Source organism: Rousettus aegyptiacus, unplaced genomic scaffold (assembly GCF_014176215.1).
Source record: "Rousettus aegyptiacus isolate mRouAeg1 unplaced genomic scaffold, mRouAeg1.p scaffold_m13_p_5, whole genome shotgun sequence".
Lineage (NCBI taxonomy): Eukaryota > Metazoa > Chordata > Mammalia > Chiroptera > Pteropodidae > Rousettus > Rousettus aegyptiacus.
In genome coordinates, this window is record NW_023416308.1 from 61,858,328 (window position 1) to 61,870,775 (window position 12,448).

At 45.2% G+C, this 12,448-nt stretch overlaps 1 protein-coding gene across 1 annotated transcript; it reads right to left on the minus strand.

The window, feature by feature from the left end:
- Nucleotides 1-93: 93 nt before the first annotated feature.
- Nucleotides 94-11,721, minus strand: MTNR1B (melatonin receptor 1B). The gene is made up of 2 exons (XM_016158657.2): nucleotides 11,287-11,721; nucleotides 94-969 (listed from the first exon to the last, which is right to left on the minus strand). Exons 1-2 carry the CDS (start codon nucleotides 11,507-11,509, stop codon nucleotides 98-100), a joined length of 1,095 nt encoding a protein of 364 aa, XP_016014143.1. The 5' UTR covers nucleotides 11,510-11,721; the 3' UTR covers nucleotides 94-97.
- Nucleotides 11,722-12,448: the final 727 nt, after the last annotated feature.

Below are 12,448 nucleotides of genomic sequence, written 5' to 3' on the forward strand. Positions count from 1 at the left end.
TCATACAAACAGGTCGGTGCCCAGTCTCACCAGTGGAGCAGATTCACTCCTATCATTTCACAAGTTTGTCACCCAGCTGGCGTGCCTCGGATCCAGGCTAGAGAGTATCTGCCTGGACAGGGTCTTGGGTATTAACAACAGGTAGAGCTTGGCCCTGCTGCCCCTCTGCGTGGCTGCTCTTGGAAGTGTCCTGAACGCAGAGCCGTGGGCTCCAGAGGGCCAAGACAATCTTCTTGTATTCCCTGCGGAAGTTCTGGTTCAGGAGCCCATAGACAATGGCATTAAGGCAGCTGTTGAAGTAAGCCAAGAAGTAGCTTGTGACGAAAAGCCCCTCTGGGACCTGGGGAGCCATTTCTTCTGGGTCGATGGCCACAACGAGGCCGATGCAATTCAGCGGGGCCCAGCAGATGGCAAAGATCACAAACACCACGAACATGGTTAGGAAGCTCCGGATGTCACTGGGCCTCAGGCACAGCTTGCTCTCCGACCTGGCCTTCCTACGGGCCTGGAGCACTAGCATCCAGATGCGCAGGTAACAGAAGGACACAACAGCCATGGGGAGGAGGAAGTGGATGACCACCACTGCTGCTGTGTACTGGGTGCTGGCCGTCTGGATGAAGGTGCAGGAGTAGATGCGTGGGTCGTACTCCAGAGACCCCACGAAAAAGTTGGGCACCAAGGCCACCACGGTGAGGAGCCAGACGAGGCAGATGTAGAGCGGGGTGTGCCAGTACCGAAAGATCCGGTGGTAGGCCACGCTGTGGCAGATGTAGCAGTAGCGGTTAATGGCGATGGCGGTGATGTTGAAGACAGAGCCAATGACACTCAGGCCCATCACAAAGGCACTGGCCTTGCAGTGCACCTCCCCCAGGGCCCAGCCATCATGGAAGATGGCCACAAGGATTAGAGGGTAGGGGTACAAGGCCACCGCCAGGTCAGCCAACGCCAGGCTCACCAAGAACAAATTACCTGGAACAGGAAACAGGAAGCAAGAGTCAGCACAAGACTCCGCAATTTCTATTCTGTAAAATATTCTATTCTTTGTCCATTTACTTAAAAGTAACTGAATTACTGTTAGTATTGGGAATGGAAACAAGTGTCTTTAGAGAGGCAGAGTTCAGGGCTAAAACTGCTTCTCTGCTACTCACTAACTGTGTGACTGAAGCAAGTTACTCGGGCTCTTTGAGCCTCATTTTTCTCAATTGAAGAATGGGGTTAATGATGCCTACTTTAACCAGTAGCTGTGAGAATTAAATAATGATTCTAAGTGCTTGGGGACACAGTGGGTGCTTGCAAATGGTAACTATTTTAATGTTAGGCACAGATGCTCCATGGTTTTGCATCATTTAAGCTCCGGCAAGGATTCTGGGGAGAAGAATCTGAAAATCAGGAATCTGGATCCCTTTTCATACACCCACCTTCCTGTATCTCTCTCCGTTTCCCTTTGCATATTCTCCCCACTGGTTAACAGGCTACTTTCCAAGCGTCTTTAATTCATTTTCCTAAAAGTGAATTGTGTTTTTTATGTGAGATGGAAGAAGTGTTTTGAGAGTGGGAACTGTGTGTTTTGGTATCCCCCTGTCCCTTGTCTGGGGCCTAAACACAGCCATGTTGCCATGTCGGCAGACACCTGGCATAGTGGCTCAGAGTCTAGTCATACGGAGTGGAGAGGGACTGTGGGTGCTCCTCGTCTCATAGCCTCCAGAGGCCTCCCCACTTTGCCTGAACACTCCCCAGTTTCCCGAACTGCCTCCCTTCTTAGAACAGAACATTCTCCAGCATTAATGAGCTCGGCCAACCAGAAAGAGCCTCAGAAGAACATAACAACTGTCGATCAACATGCTTCAGATATGTTCTGGGCCAGAGTCCTAGGGAAGAGACAGGACTTAGTCCAAAAGAACAATCTCTGTTCATAAAGTGTTTGCATTCTAAAACCAACACTGACTCATGAATCAAGTACCAAGAACCTGAAAATCTGGACAATATGAAGTTCCCAATGTCATTTGTTTCATTCACTAAGTATTGTACTTTTTGAGCACCTACTATACGCTCAAAAGATACTTTCCTACCAACAGAGGCCCTCAGGGAGACAGTGAGTGGTGGATACGGTGTTTCAAGTCTTTTGACATTTTGATACCTGGTGAAGTGCAGGCTGTCAGCCTTAGAGTGGCTGAATGCAGAGGCCAGATGGAACGGATTTATAGGAGGGACTCTCTAAAGAGGCAAGGACACCGATGCTCCACTGCCACCATGCTTTTGTTCTGCATGTCAGAGGCTGATGTGACCACCTCAGGGTTCCAAAGAGTCCCCCAGATGAAAGTGGTCCAAAAGGTACAGTAATCGGAGAGGCCAGGCTGGGGTCTTCAAAGGGGTTCCAAAGGAGTTCGAAAAAATGGAGGCTCAGAGCCACCCAGCTGGGAGTTCCCTGAGTCAGACCTTCAAGCAAGGTAGACTCCAAACTTGCAATTATAGACTCGCAAAGTAGAGGGAGGTCTGCCCCCTGCCCGCCACTGTCCTGACACACATTCTCACCCCATCTCAAGGACAATGCCATGGGAAATGCTCCATATGACCTTGGGAACCTGGAAGACCCACAGACAGCCTTCCTGATGTGCCTATTTTGGCCTTAGGTGCTTGGGATCTACTCCACTCAGAACCAAAAGAAATCTGTTGCCTCCTTGGGAGTTTTCAGGACCTAATTACTTAGGCTAGGGCCTAAGGGAGAAAGGATGTAACTGAAAAGAAAGAGATTGTTTGGACAATTAGAGTGATTGTGAAGTAGTGAGCTTTCCTGTTTCTCAAGACATCCAAGTAGGTTGATAGCAAAAGAGACTCTGGCCTCAGGTTGAACTGCTAGATTCCTTCTAATCTACTACTTTAGGGAATCTATTTACTTAATGGGATAAAGCCCCCTTGTATTCTTTCTGGTTGGTACCGCAAGGCAAGAAATGCACATTGGAGGACTTGCTTGGGATGTGAAGGGGGTCTCCTGCTTCTCTATTTAATTCCCAGTCTTGTTCGCTGTCTCCACTGGCAGATTTCTGTCTCTGTCTCTGACTCAGACCTCACTTGGTCCCAAGAAAATGAGTGATTTCCTCTCTCAAAGTTCTTGTTTTTAGCTGAATCATAAGCCCTTGTCTCTGCCCAGAATTTTAAGTGTCCTTTTGACAGTTGGAGGTGGTGCTGGGAGTTGGAATGCCCTGGGGTAATCAGAGTCGGGCCACTTTCTGGTGGAATGAACTTGGGCAAGTCATTGAATTTGTTTCCCTCGAGTTACTGACCACTCCTTCATCGGTTCCCTCCTTGTCTTTTGTAGGCCTCCTTCCCCCTTCTCACACACATTCCACATTGCTGTTTCTGTGAAGAATATCACTTCTTTCCAACACAGGAATTTGGTCTCCTCTGGGCCTGCTAAGCGGCAGACAAGCTTTTGGCACTTGCAGGTACGTGGGGAGAAAGACAAGAGCTGCTGGGAGCCCTCGCTGTCTCCGCCAGCTGCTTCCCCAGGACAGTAAGTGAGTCAAGCTCTGCTGCGTTAATGTGGTTCATCCACTAATAGTGCCCCAGAGGCCGGCAAACAGCTTGTAAATAGTGAGAAGAACACATTCGACTCCACAGACTCCACGTGGAAAGTAATTCAATTACACTCCTCTGTTATTCTGGCCATTCTCAAAGGACTGAAATTAACCGGTTCCTGCTGTAGAGTCATCTGCCCAGACATTGTACTGTCTCTTGGTTTTCTTGACACAACTCCAAATTAGGCAAATAATATTCTTGTTTTGTCTCCCATCTGTAAGAAGCCAGGTCCTATGTGGATAATAGTCAAGGAAAGATCTAATTCTCCATTTCTTTCTCAGATAGGTGAGAAATCAAACAAGACACACACAGCACTGCTCATCACCCCCTAAATAGGCTTCTAATGAATATTCATATCACAAGTCCTGGTATGACTTATTTTCATCTACCTCTATCAGACGGGGCTTGTTAGTGATGACAGACTTCAGTAACAGAGTTTTGTTCACTAATATGGAATTCTCTTCCACATTCATAGGCAAAGCACATCTCTTCACACACCAACCATCACAACCTCCTCCTTCCTCACCTTTTTTCTTCTTTCTGAAAAAAACTATTTCCTAATGAGAAACTAGTAATCTGGAAAAGAGCCAACAAGTGTTGAGCTACCTAGTCTTTATCAGATAGGAGAATTCTGGATGATAAAGCTACCTCCAATCCCTTGCCCCTCTTTTTTCCCTGTGCCGACCTTGCATGCCCAGAAGAGTTTGCCCCAGTCATTGAGCTAAAAGAGGTGACGTAGAAACAGGCATTTACTCAAGAAATATTGCCAAGTATCTACCAGATACTAGCTCTGCCAGGGACGTGGAAAGCATAGTGAGCAAGATAAACACATTCCCTCCCCTTATAAAGCTCATGGTCTCATAGAGGAGACAAAGAAATTAAACAAGATGTGATGAAGGTTATGATAGAGGAATCAACAGATGATCCATCATTTCTAACAAATAAATTTCCTGTGCCTAATTTAGTTCTTCTTCCAGCCTCCACCTATTCAAATGTATAATACATTTATCGAGCACCTACCACACTTGGGTAGGGCACAGTGACAGGTGAAACACATGGACTCTGCTGCTGAGATACCAACAGTGATACTGGAGAAACAGACACAGAAACAGGAGTCCTCCAGTGACGTGAGAGCTGGGAGGAAGGGCAGCAGAGATGGTGGGAAGGGTGTGGAAGAATTAAGCTGGCCTGTGGCTGGGGCAGTGGTGGGATAGGGCTGCCCTGGTAGGACAATTCACAGAGGGGATGACAAAATCACCGAATCCCTTGCAACAGGCTGCTTCCATCCCAGAAAGGCTGTCTCCCCCAAATGAGATCATGTATGGGAAAGAGCATAAGAAATAACAATAATCTCCAAATTAATTTGAGATATTTGTATTAGTTGCTTGCTGGAGATAGGCATTCGAAATTATTGAGAACAGATCATTTATTAAAAACTTGATTTTCTTACACATGCTAAAACAATAATTTTTATAGTAACATAAGTTCCTAATTTGACTCTCAGATTCTTTGAGGAGAGAGATTGTTTTCCTCCAAAGAAAACCCTAGAGTGTGTGTATGAATCACACAAGGGCTGAGCTGAAATATAACTTCACTTTAATTAAAGAAGGATAGCTAAACAGGCTAATAGTGTAAGCAAATATATGATGGGGAATACTGCAACCACTTAAAAGAAGAAAATATATTTAAAAGCATAAGTATCTGTTTAAAAAGTAATTATGCCTATTTTAAAACATTCTGCCAATAACCATCAAATGAGATCACTTGGAGACTCTTGAGGTAGCATTTTATTACCTTATTCATATTTACTAATAACAGCAAAACAACAATGTACATAATGTACATTTACATAAATTGTTCTCATTTGTTTCTCACAAGAATCCTTTAAGGTTGATAGTGTGATTTCCATTTTATAGATCAATAATCCAACACTCAGATTATGTGAATTATCTATGGCCATACAGATAAAGAATGAGAAAAAAACAAGAAGATACATAGGAAGAAATCGAGAAAAAGAAATATCAAGTGGATTAAGAGGATTGATGTAGAGTTTCTTAGTCATCCAGAAAAGTGAGAGAGAAAACAGAAAATTGCCTGTTTAACCTGGCATTTGGGAGGGGAGCAGTGAGCAAGGCAAATTCTATTGAATGTTGGAGGATGAACTTTATTTAGTACTGTAGATTGTTCTCTCAGTCAATTTTGCCTTCAAGGAAGAGAGAGAAATGAAGTGGTGCTTAGAAAGGGAAGTCCTTTGATGGGAGACTGTGCATAAATTTTTTCCTTTCCTTTTCTCTCTTTCTTATAAACGAGAGATTTATACCTGGCACATAAAAAGCACATAGTAATGTTAGCTGTTATTTACGATTGTTGTTTTTATATTAGTAGTAGTTGCATAGAAAGAATAAAAAAGAGATTTATAGCATTGGACTGGGTTGCCTATGAGAATAGCTGTGCGTAGTGGTGGAGTGAAGAAAATGAAGAAGGAAGGGTGTTTCTCTACAGTGCAAATTCCCCAAGAACTGGGATATTTCTTCCCAACTCCCTTTTACCCATTCAGCAACAAATACTGAAAGCTGTAAGACCTAATAGCAGCATCAATATCTTCTGAGTTTTGCAGTATATCATGCTAAATACAGACTCCAACTTTTGGGAGGGTAGGGGGAAGGCAGTCAGGGATGAAAGTCTCCAAATCCCTGGGCTACTAAGAGCTACATGGAGAAATTAGAGAGGATTATGAGCTTTCACAATGATTTGGCTAAAGACGTAATTATGGGCTTTAAAATGTGTTCATTTTTGTTCGGTGAGGAAGATAATAAGGTATGCAGAACCGAAATGTGAGTTGGAAAGCTTAGGCGACAACAGGGAGCGAGTCCAAAATAGCCCAGTTCGGTCTTTGGCTGATAAGCACTCCAAACCCACTAAGCTCGGCAGGTCAAAAGACATCTGTCACCTAGTGACATCCCCATGAGTGGTCAGCAGTAGAATAAAGCCCCAATGAGGCGGGCTCAGCCTTACTTAGTAATGCCTGGAGGGCGGGAAGGGTGGGTCTGTTAAATATTTCCTCCAAGCCTCTCAAGAGCCTTTGTCTAAGGACAGCCTATTTATACTCATTCATCATTTACCTCCTCAATCAGCAAGTGGGAGGAGAAGAGCAAGGAAAAGGAGTCACATAGAGGGCTCTGCTCTAAGCTAACAGGGGATGGAAAACACCTGCCTGGCTGAAAATTCCCATCAGAAAACCTGCAATGCAGTCACCTGTTTCAAAGAAGAGATGGCGTGGACTCTGAGCATTGCTGGGTGCCTGCTGGACAGGGCAGGAGAGGACCTATGTGTTCAGCAACCAAATCCTCCACGTTTTCCTGGGAGATCCTATTGTCAAATATTTTATATCTTTCCTCTTTACAAATCACCCAATGTCCTAGAAATGGCCGTATGTCCACTCCCCAACAATCTCTTTAACACAGCTGTCAGATCATGGCTCCTGACTGTTGCCTAGGAAATCATGGTCACAGTGCTCATGGGACAGGAATGACTGGCGTTGTTGTGCTTCCCGCTCTGCTAATGGAGGTTATCTCAACATTATAGTAAGAACAAGTTTCCCTCAGCTCTCTTCTGTGTGGCTGTCTAGATGGTGCAGGAGGCTCACATTTCAGAGGCAGCTTAAAGGAGCCAACTCCCTAAGGAGTCACTGGGGCACAATTTTAGGAAGCCATATGCATAGCTGGATCCTGCTGGCTACACAGCAGGAGTCAGGGAGTAGGCACAGCTTTGTGCAGAAGGTGCCAGTCAGCTCTTGAGGACAAGAGTGAGGTGCACGTTGGGCTTTTAGTGCTGAAAGCAATTCAATTCCATGAGAACCATACTGATTCCCTGAGCAATGCTGAGTACTATAACTGAGATCTACCCTACCTCATGAAGCAAAATTAATTCCTTTAGTCCCACTGCTTTCCTGGTATCTTTTCCATTTTCGATTTTTTTTCAAAAGACCTATATTCAGTTCTTATTACATACCCGGGTCAGTGAACAGAACTGGAATAAAAATCTCTGCTGTCAATGAGTTCACAGTCAGCGGGGAGAGAGAAAAACGAACAATACAGTGAGGTGAGGGCTGTAACGAGAGAACACACAAAAGGCTGAGGAGGAAGACAGTAAGTGTGACTTCATGGTGTTATTCATAAACATCAACAACCCCTTTGGGGAGTTGAGGAAGATATTCACTAGCAGAAATGAGGTGGAGAACTTCCCAAGATGAAAGTAGTGCATCAGACAGCATGGGCTGAGCGGGAGTGGCAGCAGCTCACTGCTCTGGAGCTTGAAATTGGTCTGTAGTTGGAGGGTGGTCACTAACAGCAGGGGTTGACTGTGGCAGCGGGAACAGCCACTGGAGAAGGGAGCAGGGAAAGCTGTCTGGGGACTATGGACATAGCTTGCTCAAGAGATGATGAGGGTGTAAACTGCAGTAACAGTAGGGAGGGCAGGAAAGGGAAAAATTGAGAAATACTCTAAGGCAAACATCATGAGGATGTAAGGAATTAATGAACCAAGAATGACTCCCAAGGTTCAAGTGTTTGGGAGTTGAAGAGGAAGGAGATTCAAAAACTAGCATCGGGTAAGCTGAGCAAATGAAAGGCCCAAGGAGGGAGAGGCCTTGTGTCAGACACGGGGCAGAGGTGTATTTCCAAGGAGGCCAGATCCCAGACAACTGAGGAGGCACTGGGTAGCAGCGAGGTGGTCATTGGATGTAAACTGTTATTTTAAGGTGTCTGGCGGAGAAGAGAAGGAAATTATATGACATAAAAATTAAGGAAATATTCTCTTTTAAACACTAGAGACCCCTGTGTGTATGTGTATATGTATGTGCATGCATTTGTGTGCATGCATGTGTGTGCTGAAGGGAAAGAGGCAGAAGCTGAAAATACAGAAGAGAGAAGGAGCTTGATGGAGGAAGATTCCAGAAGATCAGGGAGAGGAAGAGATTTTTAAAATATAGGGATTAATATTGGTAAGATCCTGTCTGGGGTAAGAGTGGCAGTGTTAGGCACAAGGGAAAGTCCTCGGACACTGTCAGGAGATCACAAAGTGTGACAGGAAACACACACACACACTGAGAAGTGTGAAATGCTTCCCCAGTGCCATGTGTTGTGCGAGGCTCTGGGATTATAGCAAAGAGTGAACACACACCTGGCCTTACCTTCTAAGTTGAGTCAATGCCTTGAATCTGACTTCCACCTTCCTTCCACCCCTCTCCCTTCTCTAGTGCCATCTCTGAAATAATCAACCCAACGCAAGCAACAGCAGCAGAAGTCACAGACAGGGTGATCCCCTCAAAAAGGACAATTATTCTGACCACTTATCCTACCATCAGGAACATCCTTGTTATGAATGACAGGGTCTGCCCTTGAAAAAAAAAAGTGAGTGTCTATCCATAATATGGGAACAACATTATTAAGAAAAGTAAGCTTTCTAACTCAATCATTTCAGTAGTGATGGCTAGTATTATCTGGGATATTTTAAAGATATTATTGTGCCCTTTGAGTAAAAGCCTATATTTAGGAAAGAGCAGTTTGTGTTTAGAAAGCTGTATTTGTTGATCATATCAACTTGTAATAGTCAAGTAAAGGATTCTGATGCCTGTTCAGACAGGTGCTATGACCTTAACATGGGCTGTGTGCCTTGTTGTTGGAAATATGTGTGTTCTCATTGTCACTCCTATCTTCTTAACACCACAATTAATTACAGAAAAATCTAAGATAAGTGTTTCTTAAAGAAAATCCAAACTCTTTAGTAAGAGAAGACCTGGCTAATAGAGCAATGAGTGCTACCTATACAGTTAGGTTTTAAAGTACCTTTTGAAATCTCACTCTGCCAATGTTATTTAGTTTAAATCAATACTATGATTTTTCATGGTTATCATCAATAAAGTCAACAGTCAAATAAAAACCGGTTAAACTACATGACTATAGGAGCCACAAATGTGTCAGGAATCAATGTCATTTAGATATAGTGTTAATTTTATTTTCTAATGCTGGGCTGTAGCAGACTCAACAGGAGGTAGGGAGGGTAGAACAGTGGATGTACAAGCAATTTAACAAGCTCCCTACCCACTTCAGCCACCCTCTCAAATCAGAAAGGTGAGGCCTGTTAGAAATGCAAAGGAGGCCAGTCCTCAGCAGAATGGGGGAGGGGAGAAGATGCTTGTCTTCCTCAGGCCAAAGGAAGCAGCACCCTGGTCCTCAGCCCCCTCCCCCAAGTAGGCAGCCCAATTTACTGAGCAGGGAGCCACACCCCATCAGGCCTTCTCTAAACACCTAATTAGTGAGGGAGAGAAGTAGCGAGTATCAGAACCTGGAGAGCCCTGCCCTGCCTCTTCCTGCCTCCCTGTGCAGGAAATGAATGTTTGTGGCTGCTGCAAAAAGATGATATGGTCGACAATTAAATATAGCTTTCTAATCATAACCTGCTCTTTTCTAATATATAAGCTTTTACTCAAAAGACACAATAACATCTTAAAAATATTCCAGGTAATACTAGTCATCAGTACTGAAATGACTGAATTAAAAAGCTTACTTCTTATTAATGTTGTTTCCCATATTATGGGTAGAAATTCACTTTTTTTTTTTTTTTTTGGTTTATTCTTTAGATAAAAATCTTAAAGTAACAGGGCCACACAAAATATATACATATAAAATAAATAAATAACCATTAACTAAAACAGCCATTCTGAGTGCTCTAACTCTTTAGAAGAGCACATTCAAGCTGTAGAATTGGCTCTCTGCTGTTATCTTTTCATTTTAATTCATTCTTAATATCCGAGTTGCTCCAAAGGCCCAAACTGGGAGATTATAAATTGACAAATAGATCATTGAGCTTCTTCCCAAGCAGAAATGGTCAGGACACTCCAATAACCCCCTCAGGGCTGGAGTTCAGAGACTCTCTCTCTCTCTGGTTTTGTTTTCCTTGCAGACTTGAGTATGAGAAAATTGAAATGAGAGTGGATTGAAAGGAGAAAAATATTTCCAGGATTGCAGTACTGTTTAGCCAGATCATTGTTTTAATCTTCGGTTAATATCACGAATTTTCTGTCTTCATAAAAAACCACGTTATCTCAAAACAATCTATTTCAGTTCAAGCAGAGCCTGAAGATTTCTAAATTGCACTATCTCGGTTGGAATTTGGTCTTCAGATGACCTGGAGATAAGTTTCTGATGCGAAACCCACTACAGTGCTTCCACTGATTCACTTTTTGTCTCAACGAATATTTTCTAATTACCTACTGCGTGCAGCCGCAGTGCTTGGCATGGGAGAGTGAGAGGCTTTAAAGATTCTGAGGTGTCTGTGGCCAGCGAAGGGCCGCACTTGGACTGGCACAAATTGGAGCGCCATGGATAGTGACGCGCGTCCAGCTGTGTAGTTTCCCACAGAGCCCGCTCCTTGCCAAAAAGCGCGCAATAAAAACTTTGCCCTATTCATGCTGGCACTGATGCACCAAGTGTGCCCTGGGGAACTGCAAGGGGCGGGCTCCAGAGCCGCACATCGGGCGAGGGCACTCATCTTAAATTTTGAGTTCAATACCGAACTTGGGGACAAGGTTAGAGAGAAAAGAACGGGGCGCCCAGGAATGAGGAGGGCTAAGACAGCGGATCGCGGGGTCAGGGTCAGGACCAGACGCCAGGGGGACCGCGCGAGCTCGGCAGCGGGCATGGCGCTCACCTGCATTCCGGAGCTTGCGGTTCTTGAGCACCGAGAAGATGACCAGCAGGTTGCCCAGGACGTCTACCGCGGTGGTGACGATGAGCACCGCGGACAGCGCGGGCGCCACCCAGGGAGGCCGGGGGATCCCGGAGGGCCGCGCGCCGTCCGCCTCCAGCCAGCCTGAGCGCTCGTCCCGCCCGCCGGTCTCGCAGCAGTTGGCCAAAGAGACGTTTTCGGGCATCGTGGAGCCCAGTGCGCCGTTCTGCAGCCACCGCACCGTCCTCTCCTCCCGCAAGACAATCAGTGCCGAGCGGGGCGCTCCTACTGTCCCCTTCCCAACCCAGGGCGAATGGGCTAGGGAGGAGGTCAGTGGGGAAGGAGCTAGAGGAGATAATTAATTAAGCCTGGGCAGAGGGCAGCGAAAAATATGGGAACGCGAAGAGGAGTTGGGGTGCAGGCGTTGCCAAAAGGAGTTGGTTCCTCGGCAGCTTGCTGAGAGCAGCTAAGACAGCGCTGCTTGCGCTGCCACTGGAGTCCAGCACGTGTCTAGTCCAGCTCAGGCTTCGTTCGGTTCCCGAGCCACAGCCACGCCCGAGACTCCAGATTTCCCCCAAGGGAAGCTGTCCCTAGGAAGAGACACCCAGGTTTGCGAACTGGAGAAGGTGCTGGTGGTCGGGACCTGCCCTTGTCAGAAAGGCCAAGTTTGAGATCCCATGGGCTGTGCAGCTCCAAAGAGAATGTAATCCCCAAAGTATGGGGGCAAATCCCAGAGCAAAGTAGGGTAGAAGGTTGTACTCCAGGCAGCTGTGAGAGAGAGGTGAACCTGTGCTATTTACTGAGCGCTTGCTGTTTATTGTGTCTTTGCCCTGTATCCATACCTCTTCCCTGTCCTCTTTATAAAGCCAAGACAATACTTCGATAGATGTATGAACATCTATTTAACCATGATAATACTTAAATAGATTTATGGTTAATGCTGGGGGTTATTTAATGTGGTTTTTGGAGGGGTTAGAACAAAAGAAAGAGTAAGATATGATTATAGAAAGGAGGAAACTTAGATGCCCTTTGTTTAAAATCCTTGAGTATTTACTCTGATAATAACACTATCTGACCTCTTTTGAGGGTCAACTTTATGCCAAACACTGTCCTAAGCACTTCTCACATCACTAGAGTCACAGTC

Excerpts from the sequence above, each read along its gene's own strand:
- MTNR1B (XM_016158657.2), bottom strand. The coding sequence starts at position 11,509 with ATGCCCGAAAACGTCTCTTTGGCCAACTGCTGCGAGACCGGCGGGCGG. Across the intron at positions 970-11,286 it reads CCGCAAGCTCCGGAATGCAG|GTAATTTGTTCTTGGTGAGC; the intron begins GTGAGCGCCATG and ends TTCCTGTTCCAG.